The 18,911-nt window shown below is 35.5% G+C and overlaps 1 protein-coding gene across 2 annotated transcripts in view; it reads left to right on the top strand.

Moving 5' to 3' along the window:
- The first annotated feature begins 6,019 nt into the window (after positions 1 to 6,019).
- Positions 6,020 to 18,911, top strand: part of LOC149065694 (uncharacterized) — a 28,816-nt gene continuing 15,924 nt past the window's right edge. The window contains exons 1-2 of one of the 2 annotated variants that reach the window (XM_089253691.1): positions 6,020 to 6,243; positions 17,273 to 17,402. In XM_089253691.1, the coding sequence (XP_089109817.1) occupies positions 6,131 to 6,243; positions 17,273 to 17,402 (243 nt within the window). In that variant the 5' untranslated portion in view covers positions 6,020 to 6,130. Of the gene's footprint in view, positions 6,244 to 14,739; positions 14,983 to 17,272; positions 17,403 to 18,911 lie in introns of those variants that run through there. The other variant, XM_089253692.1, reaches the window with a different exon arrangement.

Below are 18,911 nucleotides of genomic sequence, written 5' to 3'. Positions count from 1 at the left end.
TATGTTGTTTTTAGTCTATGAGAAATTTTTACTCCATCACGTTTTATTTTTGATTGGATAAAAAAAAATATTCTTATATTTTCTCGAGATTCTTGAACCTTGAATGGGGCAGGGTTTGATTATAGACCTTGGATTTCTCTTTGAATTTGGCTTTTTCTCACGATTAGGTGAACTGGTGGCTAATAAAAATCGCTTCTTATTAATGCTCAAAAACTAGTGAAATGACAGTCTTGGAAAATTCACCGATTGAATAGATAACAAAAGAATACACAAATGGAGAGTCGCAAGACTAGAAACAAGCATCAAGAGTTTTTTTTTTGTTGTTATTTTACGTTGTTTATGGCTTTCAGTAAGTACAATCACGCTTCGTCAACTGAAGAAAAATGCTAATTAATTTTAAATGGTGGAAATACTTGAAAACGTTTTGCTCTTGACCTCATTCTCAAAGTTTTATTTATTTATGAAGAGAAATAATTTTACGCTTCTCGAAAATCAATCAAAATCAATGCATTAACTACGAGATTTTTACTTAAGACGAGCAGAAACATCCACTGCTGACCATATTTCTTTGGAACAAAAACGGTGTATAAAGCTAATCGTTGACACTTTGTACTCAACAGTAGATAAAAACCTACGGAGCTCTTATTAAGCTTAAATCACCTTTCATCACTACTATCAAGACAAAATGACAGAAAAAAAATCTAATTTTGGGACGAGAACGGGACGTTTTTATTAATACATTGATCTTGGAACGTCCAACTGAGGTGTAAAGAGTAATTTGTAGTTTTAATTACAATTTTTTTTCTATTTGAAATCATTTGACATTCAGGTATATGATTTTGAAAAAATATAGACATTTATTTCGTAAAACATTTACGGTAAGAACAAGAACTTTAAAGTACGAAATTTCGTTTGCAAACCTTAGACTAGAGAATGAAATCTCGCTGGATACCGTAATCACGAGTAATATCCGAGCTGATCTATATTTTCATTGAGAAAAATGTGGAAGATTAGGATTTCTAAATAAGGGGCATAGCAAATTCTCACTGTGAAAGAGTTGTCAAACGTGGAAAAATTCGCTAATTGTGAGGGTAAAATTACTAAAAAAAGCAGATATAAAAGAAATAAAGAGCTACTGCAAATCACAGTGAATAAAAATTCACGAATAAAACGTTGAATAAGACAAATATGTGAGGTGAATATTTTTATTTAGTCATAGTTTACCATAATGTAACATGAAGTACCAAAAATTACCTTCATTGCGATTTCAATTGAGATAAAAATTTTAAATAAGCTTCATTGAGCTTGGAAAAAACACAATTTTTATACACAAAAAAAGTTGGGACGGCCAAAATTATGGGAAAACACTGGTCATTTGGTCACCCATAAATATTTTATAATAACTAAGCATTGTTGATAGTAAAATAACTACTTTACAAAACAATAACGAAAATTGAAACACAATCTAATTAAATCTTAAATGATTTAGATGCATTATGCAATACTTCGACGAGCATCTTCATTTAGCATATCATTGTCGTTTCATCTCTCTTTATTACTCAAGGAAACCTTAATATACACATCTCAGGTTTCCAGGGTGAAATGCTTGCTTCTTTGTCACGACTTTTAAATTAATTTCTCTTTGTTGTCATCCAGAAACATTTAATTAAATTTTACCTCATCAGCAATCAGCCTTATCACGGAAAGAGTTATTTGGAGCGAACATTAGAGAGAAAGCCCTCGGTAATACAAAATAAGTCTAGAATGAGGGTTGTGACACGAAACGGATCCCAAGAGCCTTTTTGGTATCTCAATTTAGCGCTTTTATACTCTTATTGGGAACTTATCAGTTACAGTAGGCAGTAACAATGTTGTCATGGCCTCGAAAATAAAATTTGTTGACCCCAACAAAGCTTCAAAATAAATTCTCTGTTTTCATAAAGAATGACAAATTATCTTTAAATTATTAGATACGCGTCCGTCAAGTATAAATTATACTAATTCCGTTTTCATAGACTTATAATAAACATTAAAAAACATGAAATCACTATTCACTATACCCGCTATTTAACTATTAACTCGGGCTATTGAAAAATCATATACAAGTGAGATATATACAAGAGATTAGAGGAATAATCACAGATTTATCTGAAGAAAAAGGGTTTTAATGTATATATTTTTTTATACTTGATTTTCTTTGGTTGGCGTGAAAACTTCACCTGCTTTGCGTGGCCTGCAATTAAGCTGATGACAGCTTGAAACGTGCCATAAAAGCGATGAGGGTTCGTGACCAACTCATTTTATTTTTTCGATGCCCTTCCTAACACTTCTTAAACATTTTACAAACATTGTAATTTGAATTGAACACCCTGCGAAACTAATACATTCGAGCCGGAAGATTTTTTTTTTCCTTTAATTATCGTTTCTCTGAAAAATCAAGAAAAGATTATAAGGTAATTAAAAAATAATAGTAATTATTAAGGAAATAAAAGTCGTTTGAACCGATGGTCATTTTTTTTTATGATAGTTTTTCATATAAAATTTGAAACAAAAGGAGAGTTTTTTTAAAAAATTTAAATAAAAATTTAGATTCATGTCATGAATTTGAATTTTATTTTAGCAAAACAAAAATAGTTTAAATTAGGTGAAATATTTACATGTAGATGGTGTTTCCCAAAAACCACATTCGTAGATATTTAAAAGAAATAATATCCAAAAACACACACAAGCTGTTCATCCTAGTGGGCTTCAATTTAAATTCAGCATGATTTCTTTGAGGTGGAAGACACATTGTGAACACTAGATACTGTGAAATACTGTCTAATGAAACAATTGTACGTGACTTAACCACTTGACAGTTTACCCCGAATATACTCGGGCAAAGCGTTTGAGCCTCACTAAGTGTAACTATCACTTATGCAATTTAAAAGAAATTTGGAACTTTGGCCAAATATACGCTGTTTCATATGCATTTTTTTCATAAACTTTCTTACTTTCAATTCCTAATATTTAAAAAACGGCAAGGTATCCTGTAAGTCTTAATGCGGTCTTTATCTCATCAACCGTTCGTCGTAGACATTGGGGTGCGCAAAGTGGGGGGTTAATCCCCCCCCCCAAGCCGAGTGGGCAATTGAGTTCCCAAAGTGGGCAATATCGCCCCCTGGTGGGCGATGGAATGGTCCAAGGGGGCGATAGAACCTACTGATTTAACATAGGATCCTATGGGTTTACTTGAGTTGGGGGGGGGGCGATGAGAGGAAAAAATTTCTGGTGAAGGGGGCGATGGAACAAAAAGTTTGGGAGACTGTGCTAGGGGTCTTCAAACGTCTTAATCCGGCCCTGCGGCCCTGAGTGAACACCGTACGTGGATAACGTTGTTTAATAAAAGTATTTTTTTTAAAGTTTAAAAAAATTAACAGATTAAAAATTTAAAAAAATTAAAAAATATTTAAAATAATATTTCAGATATTTATACTTTTAAATAATTTTAAAAATTTAAAAAGAAAAAAATTAAAATTTTTAAATTAAATTTAAAAGTTATTAAAGTATGTAGTCAATTAAATATTCGTAATGAACAGAACGGCTTATAATTTCGGTCCCGTCAGTGGCCATTGTTGGCAGGTTTTATTGTATAAAATTGTGAAATATGGACAAAAGTCAGTTAAAGTTGCTATATCTCCATCTCAGAAGGAAACGGAGGGATAGACGTATGTAGGTACATTATATTAATGAGCAGGGACCATCATATGGTGTTTTTAAGGGTATTTATGGCAAATAATTAAAAAAATTCCGTGAAAAATCACCTTCAAAAAGTAGCCAAAAATGCGGACGAATTCGCTCCGCATCGTGTGAATAGTGCCGAATAAACCTATTGTCAAAACTTCTATGTGCGGATGCGGAGCCCGCACTTAGGTGCCCTTTCACACGGAGCGGATGCGGATGCGGACGCGGATGCGGACGCGGAAGAAGTTTTAACAATTGGAATATACTGCGCCTTTCAGACGAGCCGAAAAATCTCCGCACCTAGGAAATGTTCATGCGGGTCCGGACGTCGTCCGCATGTGTCAAAACCTAAGTGCGGGCTCCGCATCCGCACATAGAAGTTTTGACAATAGGTTTATTCGGAGCTATTCAGACGATGCGGATGCGGAGCGAATTCGTCCGCATCTTTGGCTACTTTTTGAAGGTGATTTTTCACTGAATTTTTTTAATTATTTGCCATAAATACCCTTAGAAACACCATATGATGGTCCCTGCTCATTAATATAATGTACCTACATACGTCTATCCCTCCGTTTCCTTCTGAGATGGAGATATAGCAACTTCAACTGCCTTTTGTCCATATTTCACAATTTTATACAATAAAACCTGCCAACAAGGGCCACTGACGGGACCAAAATTATAAGCCGTTCTATTCATTACGAATATTTAATTGACTACATACTTTAATAACTTTTAAATTTAATTAAAAAATTTTAATTTTTTTCTTTTTAAATTTTTAAAATTATTTAAAAATATCTGAAATATTATTTTATATATTTGTTATTTTTTTAAATTTTTAATCTGTTAATTTTTATAAACTTTAAAAAAAATACTTTTATTAAACAACGTTATCCACGTACGGTGTTCACTCAGGGCCGAATTAAGTCGTTTGAAGGCCCTAGCGCTTGAATAGTTTTGGTGGTTCCCCCCCCGAATACCTACAAGTATATTTTACTCGATATTCAGTCTATAAACTTAAAAAAATGAAATTTTATATTTTAGAAGTGACTAATCTAAGGATGGGATTTCACTCTAAAAGGTTTATGAAAGTTATTTTATAAAACTTGAAAAAAGCAACTAATAAATTGCTAGTGCAACCGATAAATTTATTAGTTGCTTTTTTAAAAGAATTATTATAAAATTTTTATAGTGTAATCCGTACTTGAGGCCGGGATTATACTATAAAGTTTTGTAAAAGATCTTTTATAAAAGTTGAAAAATTCAACCAATAGGCGCATCGGTTGCATTCAAGCAAATGGAACCGGTGATCTTAATGGTTGAATTTTTCACGTTTTATCAAAGAGCTTTTACAAAACTTTTATAGTGTAATCCCGGCCTAAGACAGAATTGTGATGTGAATATTTCTAAGCACAGACATTTTGAAAGTCCCAACCCCTCCCTTTTTTTATACTTGCAAATTCTTTGATATTTGCTGAATTTTTTTTTTTTTTGGAACATCGAATGTTTTGGATGTTTTTGGATTGGATTTTTCGAACATTGGATGTGTTTTTGGAATTTTCTTTCATATTTTTCGAAAATTTTTTGAAAATATTTTAAGATATTTTCTCCCATCGACTACTTGTGAGGATCGGAATGGAGGCATCTTTAGGCTCAATGATAAAAACCACCAAATAATGCCTCTAGGCTGCCTATGGGCACTGAATCAGGGGTGAAGGAGAAAAATAATTACAAAAATTGCGAAAAAACAGTTTTTATGCACGAATTTCGAACTAAAGATGCGGGCGATTCGTCCGCATCTTCAGCGCTCGTTTGAAAGGGTATGCGGACCCGCGTCCGCATCCGCATCCGCTCCGTGTGAAAGGGGCCTTAGGTTTTGACACATGCGGACGACGTCCGGACCCGCATGAACATTTCCTAGGTGCGGAGATTTTTCGGCTCGTCTGAAAGGCGCAGTATATTCCAATTGTTAAAACTTCTTCCGGACCCGCGTCCGCATCGTGTGAAAGGGCCCTTAGACTAGTGTCACTTTCCGCTAAGAGAGCAGTTTACACACGGCTGAACAAAGATATCAATGTCCCAACTCTGTATTTTGAACCTAGGGCTAATGTGCTGGCCGCTCTTGTTATATTGAGGCTTTGAAAAAGTTCAGGCTAGGATGTTGAAGCTCTGTACGATTAAAATTAAATCAGTAGAAATTCTCAATTTTTTATACTAGCGTCAAATTTACATAGGGACACATAAATGTTTTCACACATGCGCAAAACATGTTTAGTTACTCAAAAAATATTCGTTTTTCGAACACCGGCTCACATTCGAAGGTGCTAGAGGACCGTACGGGTGTTTCTCTTTCGGTCTAAGTTAGAAGGCGGGTTATTTGTTGTTTATAAACTTTGAGAGAACACGTTTCATGGAAACATTATTGCCTAAACAAAAAGGTCCGCGATGTTGTAGACGTTTGTCATCGGCTAATTTTTCAACTCGTTACTCGAATAAAGGCATACGAAATGGTGATGGATGGAGGTAAGTTATGAATTAGCTTCCTTAATTCGACAATCGTGAAGAGAATGAGCGAAGTCTGATCCTTTTATAATTTTTAATATATATATACACGAATAATTCGTATTTATATTCAAATATATATAAAGTAATTGTTGCTTTACTCATAATATTTATACCTGACGTCCACATACTCTTATAAAATCGGCGAAATGTCTATTAAGACATGTGGTACGTTTAATTCGATAAATCCGGTTATGCATTGTAACAAGTTCGAGAAATATTGTTCGTATCTTGTGAATTTATCACATGTTACCGGTGATTCATGCATGATTTGCAGATCGTATACGTGGTAAATCGTCTATGAAATTACTAGTTTACTGAATTTGCGTGTAAACTTCAACCTAAGACGATCTTAACGAAACCCCGGAACTTTTCTCCAACTCCATCTCGTCTGTTATCACCACAAAATCTGTATCGCGACAGTACCCAATTGTCCGGGGAAAATATATCGTAAAAAATCGTGTTTTTAATTTATTTCTTTTTGACAAAGTGTTAGGAGCTGTGCCACGAAGCTAGGCTGGAAGAGATCTCTGCAACGGGATAAGTCCAGTGGCAAAGTTCTGGTGTTCATCCATTCAGCCTAAGATTAATTTGATCGGTAATGTTGGCTTTTGTTTGTTGAGGTTTAAACAAGGGAAGAAAGCCAACAATGACCGATATTTTTGTTTATATTTTTAGCATTTATTTTCATTTTAATTTTTATGGCAATGCCCGCTTTATGTACGGGCAAAACTATTAAATTGATTAATATAAAGATTAAGCAATATTTTATTTTGTTCCATATCAAATTTACCATCTTCATTTGGGAATTGAGCATAATCGCCGGGAAAAGTGATAACGGTAGTGAAATTTATCGAACTTGCCAAGACGACTATCGATTATGCATAGTTTACCGATCTATCTCTTGCCGTAACACGTGAATTCATCGGTTCTAAATTAAGGGAAAATGCTTTAATTTTAATCAAAATTGCAACATTGTATGGAAAAAGATTTTTTGATGTTGGTTGTAAATTAACAGCTATATTTGCCGTCACAAATTGGTAACCTTGACAGGATTTTATTATGACCGTGATAATTACGGGTAATTTCACGTATTGCAAGGTGCTAATTTGGGAAGATTAGTTGGATGTCTCGCTTTGGGTTAACAGACTGCTTTCTCAGAGACCAAACTCGTATAAATACAAATACTACAGAACAAAATGAGGGAAAAAGCTAAAATTCGTTCTCTTGTATTGTAAATTATCGTTTGTTCAGTGCTGATGTTAGAATATTAAGGTAAATATTTTAAAATCATTTGGATTTTGATATTGACCACGCTTCCGTGTTTTTTAATGGTGCGATTGTCCTTTTTAGATGGGACCACCTAGACCCAGACAGTTTCTCTTGTAACAATAAACCAGGCGATATTCCCGATAATACTCCACAATTTCACGTACCGGTACCTTTATTCATTTTTTTCTACTATATAAGCCTAGTTTTTTTCTAAAATCATTGATGCATTGAAAGCTTCTATTATTTCACGGGCAAAATCAGAAAACGTCACGTACATTTTTCAAAGCTTTGAATTGCGTTAGTAATTCTAGCTTTCAACTCCTAAATAGTATTTTTTGCATGGAACAATTTTTCAAGACCACAATCACTTGTTTTAAATTGGTGATACAAACGGTCTGACAAAGCGGTGTTTTATGTGGCTTTTTTTTCGTAAAGAATGCGTTTGCCCTCGATGACGAATGAGGCAAATCAAATAAAAAAAAAAATTCTATTGAACGTTCAGGGAAAGTTACTCAATCCATTTATACTTTTGGTTCTGATCCATTGAATATGGATGAAATGAGGAATTTTTATTACAATTTGATTTCGTTGATTGGGATATTTTGTCTGATGATCGAAAGTCCAAGATACCTTTCTGGAATGGAATGCAGAGAGCAATTGGCTAGAGTTTGTCAAAAAAAAACCTGAACCATCATTCTAATACTCCCCGTGGTTTTAATTAACGTTTGGCAAATTGTTACCGGCATTGAAATTGTTAAGTCATTCATATCAATTTTATATTTTGGACATGGGTTGAGAAACGCTGCTCTAAACCGTTGGTCCACGACGATGGCACAGGTGGTCCGCAGACAGACCTAATTTAATTGATTTAATGAAACTATTCTATTGTAATTGACATTTGTGAAATCCTCGTGATTCAATTAAAAAAAATGTACCTTTTTATACCAACGGTAACGCGAGGCTAGACAACTCCCAGGTCGCCATGACGAATACAAAATTGGTATTGGCGACTAGTTTTTTTTGTGTAGTTACTAAATTGCACGTGAGAGAAGCACAATGTTTGAAATTTATAGCAGCATATCTACCAACAGAAAAGAGGGTCAAATATGCCCTGGAAAAAGTCGAATAAGAAGCATTATTTTCAACGTTTTTCTTCGGGTAAAAATTTTTGGCAGCTAACATTGTTCTGGTGCCTAGGTTTTTTGCGATTTTTCCAGCCATGAGTAACCATATCTCAGCAAAGAAAATTGGGTGCAATTATGATCGTAAATGTAGGATATCGCGAATTAGAGCCAAAACATGCGATTTTAGAGAGATTTGTTAATTATTGCTAAAATTTCTAAAGCCCGGGAAAAAAGGCCGATACAAATCATGGTAAAAAAAAAAATTTACAGGAAAATTTTCATAAGGTGACTTTCATTGACAAAAAGATTCAAAATTGGGATCTTAAATACGACAAAAAAATCACTAAAGCTTCATAAGTCTGCAAAATCACCAATTGCTGCTGAAATAACCGATAAATAAGCAATGAGTGAGAAATGAAAGGTTTTCAGAAGCTTTGTTAAAGATAATGGGACAATTCGTGTAAAGGAAGTCTACCAAAAAATACGTGAAAATAGAAAATTTCCCTGAATACATACGGGACATGTGGTCACACGACTCGAGCTGTAAATTAGTGGTCTGTGGAATTGCTTCAGACATATCACTGGTCTCTTGGCAGGGAAAGGTAGAGAAACGCTCGTATTTTTTTTTTTTTGTTTGTTTGTTTATAGTAATTGTTAAACTTTGAGACACCATTTCGGTAAATAAAAGTTAAGGAAATAAACGATTTTCAACCTGTGGACCCGGGGTCCATGAGTATTTTGTAAGGGCTCCGCGCGGGATCATTTTCATCCATTACCGTAAATGACATTTTTCACTGATTGTAATTAAATTTTTTTTGATTACGCAAATTATAAAAAAAATTCCCATTTTTATGGAAGGGTGGTGTCGAGATAAACCTGACGCTACAGGAGGTCCGCGATATCAATGTTTGATGAAACGCCTGATTTCGATCATGATTCTAAAAGACTGAAAAGTTTGCGCATCACTGATCTATATCATTCCGCGGGCCAGAAACTTTTTGTGTAGTGTGACCATATGACCTGTATTGCGGTACATTTCCGTATTTTTGGAAGTCTCAAATTTTTAATAAAATCTCCCGCGTTTTCTTATTTTCAATGAGACTTACTTGCACTTTGAAATCAAGAATAAAGATTTTTTTTTTGACTTAATTGTGATACGTATGACTAATATAAACGGGGTCGTAACTAACGGGGTAGGGGCACAAGTGGCAAAATTTAGGGGCGGAAGTTTTAGGTGAAAACAAAACACCGTTATAAAATTATCGAATTTTAAAGTTGGGGAACGGTGAAATTGTTTGCCCGGGCAGCAAAAATCCTAGTTATGGCTCTGCTGGGAATCCCTTGTGCTAGAAAAAAAGCAACAGCTTAGGTATTTACTTGCAAATCAATGGTGCCAGATTTCACCATGTAGGATCCACTATGGACATCAGGCTCAGGGCCATGCCTGGATGGGCCTATGTATTAATATGGCCCTGGTTCTATGCAGGGTCATATTAACAGTAAAAAAGGGCCTTCCTACATGTTTGGGGGTACCTGTATACAAATTTGCACTTATTCTCGAAAAAAATAGAATCGAGTCTTGTTGCCGTGGGCCCTCCCACTCAAGGTTCCGGGTGGGATCGTGTTAAAATGGCCCTGGCTCTATGGGCATAGTTCTGAAAGTAGTCGCACTTTTTCCCACCGCATTTCACTTGAAGCTTTATTTCTTTACATCTGAATTTTTTTTTTCAGTACTTTGTGGTAGGGGGGGCAGCTGCCTGTCATGGTTTAAATAAAGTTGCCCCTTCAACTTTATTTTCACTTGTGGCTCCCTTGGAGTAAATCAGGACCGTAAGAGGGGGGGGCATATGGATCCCCAGGTTGAGAAACACTGGCTTAGAGTTCTTTTTTGACAAATAAATTTCACTCGGATGGATCTGTAAAACGAAAAACTAGACATCTATATATGAAACTGATTTTCTCTATACAAATCTACAATTTCATACCAATCTTTGCCAAATTTTATGTGTACAAAACAGACCGCAACTTAAACGATAGGCTACAAGTTCATCAGTGTTGGGCAAATTCCCGATCGGGTTGAAAAAAACTGTCCAGCAATGACTTTTGGAATGTCTACTTCAGTTATCTTGGTTCTCAAACAATGGTTTGCCACTTTTTTAATGCTCACAATATGTGTAAACACGGGCAGTGCCAGGTATTGCTGCTGGTTTGATTTATAGAATGTCGGGTTCACTATTTTCCAAATTTTAAGTAAACTGATGAGAATTAAAAAGCCAAGAAGAGAAAAAATTTCCCGAATTTTCTTCGCCCTCCCCGGCGATGAACATTTCCACTGCGGATAGGCTTGGTTCCAAGGTTGGCATGTATGCTCATAAGGTACACTCAAGTCTGTTAATTTACGTGCGGACGGATTTTTTGAAATTTCATCCCACAAAACACTGATGGACCTATTGGTCTAATTAGATTTTTTGGGTTCATATTTTCAACAATATGCAGCAAAATATTTTATTAAAATTTCGTAATGATACAATGAATATATTTTTAACAATTGTGTTCTAAACTCAAGTAAAACGTCAAAAATAGCATTCTTCGTAAAACCACGTTTTAAATTTTTTAATCTACAGATTTACTTGTATGTAAAAACGCAACACTAAAGTGGACGTAAAACTTCGCTTTTAAGCATCACATAAACAAAGCCAGGCCTGTTTTGGAATCGTAAACAAGGCTTTCTTATATAATATAATTTTATTTAATTTTTTTTTTCTCTTCAAAAATGACGTTTTCAACGCAGTCTGATTCCTTAAACCAAAAACTTTTACCGCAACTGGACCCTTCAATCGTCCCGGGGGAAGAGGTTATAGTGCCCACTTCGGGAAACTAGATCCGTACAAGACGTAGTGCCTGATGCGGAAGTTATCGAAGAGCTCCTTCCAAGGAAAAAAACTCCAAATTCCTTGTATTAGAATATTCTTAAATTTTCATGATTAAAGCGCAGCAACACTTTATTAAAAAAAAATTAACCACAAGTGCGGGTCACCCGTCAATCGTAGGGCCCAATTTGACCGTATTTATCGCGCACCCTTAAGGGCGTCTGTGCCTTTCTAGTCGGTAATTCAATGAAAAATGCTAATATAAATGAATTTTTTTGAGTTCCATAATAGGGTGGTAAGTTTGACTGTTCAAGTTTTTTTGAGGGCACCCTTTCCAACTTCAGTAAAAAAAGTGCGTTATATCAGCTTACAACGTTTTCTTCGCCCTCCCCGGCGATGAACATTTCCACTGCGGATAGGCTTGGTTCCAAGGTTGGCATGTATGCTCATAAGGTACACTCAAGTCTGTTAATTTACGTGCGGACGGATTTTTTGAAATTTCATCCCACAAAACACTGATGGACCTATTGGTCTAATTAGATTTTTTGGGTTCATATTTTCAACAATATGCAGCAAAATATTTTATTAAAATTTCGTAATGATACAATGAATATATTTTTAACAATTGTGTTCTAAACTCAAGTAAAACGTCAAAAATAGCATTCTTCGTAAAACCACGTTTTAAATTTTTTAATCTACAGATTTACTTGTATGTAAAAACGCAACACTAAAGTGGACGTAAAACTTCGCTTTTAAGCATCACATAAACAAAGCCAGGCCTGTTTTGGAATCGTAAACAAGGCTTTCTTATATAATATAATTTTATTTAATTTTTTTTTCTCTTCAAAAATGACGTTTTCAACGCAGTCTGATTCCTTAAACCAAAAACTTTTACCGCAACTGGACCCTTCAATCGTCCCGGGGGAAGAGGTTATAGTGCCCACTTCGGGAAACTCTAGATCCGTACAAGACGTAGTGCCTGATGCGGAAGTTATCGAAGAGCTCCTTCCAAGGAAAAAAACTCCAAATTCCTTGTATTAGAATATTCTTAAATTTTCATGATTAAAGCGCAGCAACACTTTATTAAAAAAAAATTAACCACAAGTGCGGGTCACCCGTCAATCGTAGGGCCCAATTTGACCGTATTTATCGCGCACCCTTAAGGGCGTCTGTGCCTTTCTAGTCGGTAATTCAATGAAAAATGCTAATATAAATGAATTTTTTTGAGTTCCATAATAGGGTGGTAAGTTTGACTGTTCAAGTTTTTTTGAGGGCACCCTTTCCAACTTCAGTAAAAAAAGTGCGTTATATCAGCTTACAACGTTCTTGGAACATTTCCCGCTTAGCCCCACGAAAATGAGTCGTACTGACTTTTCCTATACTGAGAACACTCGTTTACAGCGTTTTCCCACTTGCAACGTTTTGTCATGGTGGTTTTAAGATCGTTATAAGCGGGATCAACTGTATTCGAGTTGTCACTAACTGTAACATTATAACTAACGTATTGGGGGGGGGGGAGAGCAACCCTCCAATGATTCCCAAATTTCCAATGAATAGGAACCTTGTTTGACATGAGCCCCTTGGTCCACTCATTAAAATGCCAACGACCATAAATTTTAAACCTACCTGTATTTTATTATAAAATATAAACGATATATACAGTGAAATCCCTTGTTAGAACAAGATGCTGGATATAACGATAAATCCCTCTACAACGGTATTTTCTCATCTTGTTTGGAATCGCCTATGGTCTGATGTTAAACTCCTCGATATAACTATATCTTTACTACGACAAAACCCTCTATAACGATATTTTTGAGATTTTTGAAACCACTGCAACGATAATTTTTCAAGCTAAATATAAAAAATCTTTCAATTTGTTTTTAAACTCGTCATGTTTTAGTTCAGAGAACGTCTGATAATATCTATTAAGTACCATCTCATCACCGAAAGAAGTTTTTGGTATATCTACCTTTTGTGATGCATCAAAGGGTATTGCGATAAACCCCTCTTTTACAGGGACAATACATCTAATTGAATTTTGTTTTTCAACTAATCAATTATAAATTTTTGTGGCGAATACTCGAGCTCATTTTTTGATGGTACTTACAACGCCGATTTAGAGATCACTTACCATTAAGTGTGTGTGTGTTCGAAAAAACTTCGCGGAATTAATGAAATTCATATTTAGCGGGAAAATAATTTGCAAATTTAAGAAACTTTCGTATCCAACGAAAAAACGATTCACGAATTAATGAAATCTCATAGTTAATGAGAAAAAAACTAGTCTCGGAATAAGTAAAATTCTCCCCAATAATGTAATTCCCCTATTTACCTCGGAGCCCTTTGGGTTTACCCGTTAAGACTACTGCAAGAATCAAGATACCAGAATATGACTTATTGGGCTACGTGGAAATTTTTTTGCTGCCCGCACTGTCTTAAAGGTTGAAAATTCGTGCTTTTTAGACCAGGTTATAGGGCTTCTTCAACGTCGATTCTGCGGGGGGAAGCACAGGCTAATTTATGGTGGAGAGCATGGAGAATTTCTCCAAAGAAACTAAGTTTCTAAAATTGAGTTTCAAGTTCACAGAAATAGATCAAAACAGCACTTTTAAAGAAATTTTTCAATATTTAATTTTTTTCAATTTTCGATCATCTTGGGTCGCATAGTTACCCCTCCCTTGGGTGAGCGAGTCTTTTGTGGGGGGGGGGGGGAAGGCATCGTGTTTTACAAGATGCTTTGGTGGGGCATGGCGGGAAAAAGGTTTGGGGGGGGGGAAACACTTTACAACGATATTTTTTCTTGATTCGCAGAATATCGTTATATCGAGCTTTCACTGTAAATTGTTCAATTTTATATTAATATGAAATCTTAAACGTCTGTTACGGCAAAATATGCTGGAATGTTTTCATGAATACATGCTCGCATAATCAAGCGAGGGCTGAATCTAGTGTGTATACATGTTCTCGAGACGTTGCACAAGAAGCGACTAAGGAATTCGAGAAGTGTAAGCATGAAGTTGACGCCCTTCAAAAGTTTTTTTTTCTCCCAGTTTTAAAGAAACTTCATATACCGATATTAGCAGCTCGAGTTCTTTTCAGTTGTCCGACTGACAAGTCACGGATGTTGATCTGGTGTTATGTGGCAGCAGCCAGTTTATTAGAAGGGAAAGGCACGTGACGACTTGACGTCAGAAGCATTTGAGCACATACGCCGACAGGCTGGTAGTTTTGCAGGACACTTTCTCTGTTCCCGTTAGGAAGCCAGTTCTAGCAGCACGCCAACAACCAGCAGCTGTCTGGGTTAAGTGGGCTACTTTTTGTTTGGTCAAGTGAAATTAAACTTCTTGGTGTGTGTGTGTGTATATTGGAATACTTTCTCTTCCGTGCGGTTTTGTTTTTATTACAGAACTGATTCCTACTTCCAATCGCAGGTAAGGTTTCGATTTTAAAATTTTTACTTTTAATAATTTGTCTGTTGATAACGAAATCTTTAATTTTGAAATAAAACAAGGAATTAAATATTATATAGTAATTTTTTTTTATCCTGCATAAAAAAAAAATAAACTTATTTTATCGCATCAAAAATCGAATTTTGAACTGGTCATGTGAAATGGTTTCGTTTTCAAAAAGTTTCTCTATATAAGATTGTGTTGATGTTTACTGAAAAATTTGTAATTCTCTCAGGCATTGCTATATTTACGATCGTACTCTTCTGCACAATAAAATGTGCATAATTTATTGTACTTTACTGATTTGTCTTTTTTTAAATTAAAGTAGCGGCAGTAAAATAAGTGATTAAAGTACCTGGTTAGATAATTTGTTATATATACTAATTGCTTGAAAAAATTTTTTTAGTCTTTGGTTGGTCAGTTTAGTTCTAATTAAACTTATCGAGTTTAATCATATTTGTTTTCGTGTGTATTATTTTTCATAATCTGGTAGATAAATGGGGGATAATTTTTCGGTTACTGTATTTAAGCATGATTTTAAAAATCAATACAGTACTTTCTATGAGCATTCTTCAATATTTCGGCCACTTTCGTGGCAAATTTTCCAGTTTGGCCTATCGAGTTCGTACTAAACAATGAATTATGTGCTTGAGTTTTACTCATTTAATTAAGAATTTTTAAACCTTCACGTTAATAATACCCAGAGTAAATTTCGGTGTTCATCTAGGTCATTGTAATTTAGAACAGTGTCACAAAGTGGGCAATATGGCTCCTTGGGGCGATGATCCGAGGGGTTGACAGAAGCTACTCTTACAACATAAGATCCTATGGGTTTGCTGGAGTTGGGGCGATGGAACAAAGTTAGGAAATATCAATCTTCTAAATCATTGTTTACCAAACTATTCGATACATGCACTTATTTCGCAATTTATCGACTAGACCAGTGGTTCTCGATTTGTGTTCAGCGGTGCCTTTGGGGACCCGTGTGGAGTTCGCAGGGAATCCGTCGCTCTCTAGGAAAATAACACAAATCGGTAAATTTGTTAGAATTTTATGGCTTAGCCCGTAAGTGTAAAGGACTCCGGTTGTAAGTCTAAAGTCAGAGGTTGAGAACCTCTGAACTAGACTATTTCGATTCCGGAAAATGTGTTTTCATTGGGATTTGGGGTAATATATATTCGTAAATACAAAGCTCAAAAATCGTTGATATTTTTTTTTAATTAAGCAATAAAATCTTGGATTTTATTTCCCGAGGAACGCAATTCCAGGCGTTTTCTTGTAAAAAAAATTGCTTTAAGCTAAATGAGTCGCTAGTTTTGTGCTTTCTGTACTAGCATTTGGACTAAATGCTTCACGGTATTAATAACACTAAACTAAATTTATTACGGAATACAATAGAGTACAAAACAATTAACGTTCCTTTCTTGGACGGGGAAATGCTTTGATGCCTTATTAGATGTCGATCAAAAGGATATGAATGTAGAAAGTGTAATTTAACAATGGATATATAGGGGGCGCATAGGGTTTGAATCTTCTGTGCCAGTCTCCCAAACTTTTCTTCCCCAGAAGAATCCTCAGCAACCCTATCTTAAACCGGCCCATAGGATTGTATATTATAGCTTCTGTCACTAACGCTCGATATTTCCACTTCGAAAAACTATAAAAAAAACGTTGGTCTATGAGCTTATCTGTGTGTGCGCTCGGATCTTGTTCCTTTTTATATATTCAAAGGAGCCATTATGAAAGAAAGTTTCCAGTTAAATCTTTCAAATTGGCAATATGTCTTTAAGATACGCAACTCTTCATTGGGTAATAGCTTTCTATAGGTTACTTAAAGATTCACCTGCTCTAATAATTTAATGGTAAAATCAAACTAACTTTTCTAGTTGAACTTGCATATTCTAGATAAAGATAACCTTGATAACAGCTTCATTTTTTCATCTCTAACTTGCAAAGATTTATGGAAATATATTTTTAAATGTTGGGTTTTTGATCCACGGCAGCAATGAAATTTTCAGTGTTTTACAATAGAACTTTTCTTAATTTATTCAATGTGATCATTAATCTTCAAAGATAAAATAATGGGGGTGGGGACACAAACAATCGACTTTTACGTCAGTGAAAACTAGATCGTTTTACAGATGAAAAACCGTTTCGATTGTCCTTGATAAACCATTCTTATGAGAGAGCAGTGGGTAAAGCAAAAATTTGTTATTGTTTTCTTTGCCCTCGTAACCTGCATTTGATTGTTTTTATTTGTAATTTCTCTTAGGTGTGGTCCCGATCAAATTTGCCCAAAGGCGATGCTCAGCCGCCGAAAGATTCTCTCGAGGTCGCGTGACGAGCTCAGCCACCATGAGGACGAGGAGGACGTTTGGTTTCAAAAAGACAAGTTGTTCAAGGTAAGTGATAAAAAGACGATTGAAAGCATGTACTAAGGAATTTTTTTTTCTCGAACTAATTGGAAATCAAACATTAGGATTAATGATATTCCTAAAAGGAATGTGTTCGATCTCCACTGACGCCACTTTAATCGTCTATTGGGAAGGTTGTCTCGATCTTGCCAAGTTCTTGAAATTACAGGCTGTCTGACATACTTCTACGAAACATTAAACATAGCAGACAGTAATACGTTGTCATCGATTGTAATTTCATAAATCAGTGATACGTTGGGACCATACAACATTGGAGTTCTGCGCTGTATAGAACTTGATGGAACCCATTGAGAGCATTACAATAGCTTTCTAGGAGCTGTTCTCTTATTTACGTACATGTATACACATTCTACAGGATAAAACCAGAAATCCCTATTACAGATGTGAAATTCATACAATTAATCAAATAAGAATCAGGGTTACAAATAAACAGAAAAAAAAGTAAAAAATGGGAAAATATTTCATTATTAACGGTGACTCGTATTGCAGCATAAAGCTCTTAATGTAGATCAGTGATTCCCAACGTGGGCGTTAACGCTCCTTGCGGGCGATGATATGTTCCGGGGGAGGTAGAAGCTACGGGTATAACATAGGATTCTATGGGTTAGATTGCGTTGGGAGCCACGCAAGAAAAAATTTCTGAAGGGGCGATGGGATAAAAAGGTTGGGGAAGCTATGGTGTAGATGTGTGAATCAAAGATGTCAAAATTAAGAGGCATATCATTATACATTTTACAATTTCTCGATGGCATAATACTGCCCTATATTTGTTCTCTATAAACTTCGTGGCGAGCGGCTATAGTGAGAATTTCCTTGAGTTCCTAGCAACAGCCTCGTAATCATCAAATGGTCCCATTTTGAAAAATTAATCCCTTTGCTTACAAGCTATTGGCAATAAATCCGGATATCTAATTTGACGAATCGGCGATAAATATAATTGTCCTGACCTAATCGCGCGTTAGAAAAGGACTGGCGTTTGGACGTTAAAACCATTTTCCGTGGAATACAATGTCTAACAGACGAGCCCGGTAATGTGTTCGCATATGCGATCAAAGAAACTAAAGAACCATCCTTTATCTTTGTCTTATGGACAGAAAATGCATCGCTTGCCGACATGCATTTTCTTATTCAGTCTTGTCTTTCCTCAAGTTTTCGAAGTTCCCCCCCCCCCCAGTATATATTGTATACTAGGTCTTGAATATTTATTGCATTATGGTTCATTGATCTGAAGTTTAGCTCTCGGGAATGTTGTAATGCTATCTATATCCATGCGACCTACTGTTTCTTCGATAAATAGTGAATAAAAATGTCCTTCGTTTGGTCACGCACTGTGAAGCAACAAGTCAATCAGAACGAAATTATTTTAACGCGTTACAAAATAGACTCCACGTCCTTTTATCTTCAATCGATTGAAACGGTCTTTAAATAATTTCAAGGGTAATTTTTTTTAAAAATGATATTGGCTAACATCTGACG

This window comes from Pholcus phalangioides, unplaced genomic scaffold (assembly GCF_987345545.1).
Source record: "Pholcus phalangioides strain wild (caught in Gottingen) unplaced genomic scaffold, Ppha-v1.0 ptg000039l_1, whole genome shotgun sequence".
NCBI lineage: Eukaryota > Metazoa > Arthropoda > Arachnida > Araneae > Pholcidae > Pholcus > Pholcus phalangioides.
This window is presented reverse-complemented; position numbering and strand designations above follow the sequence as displayed.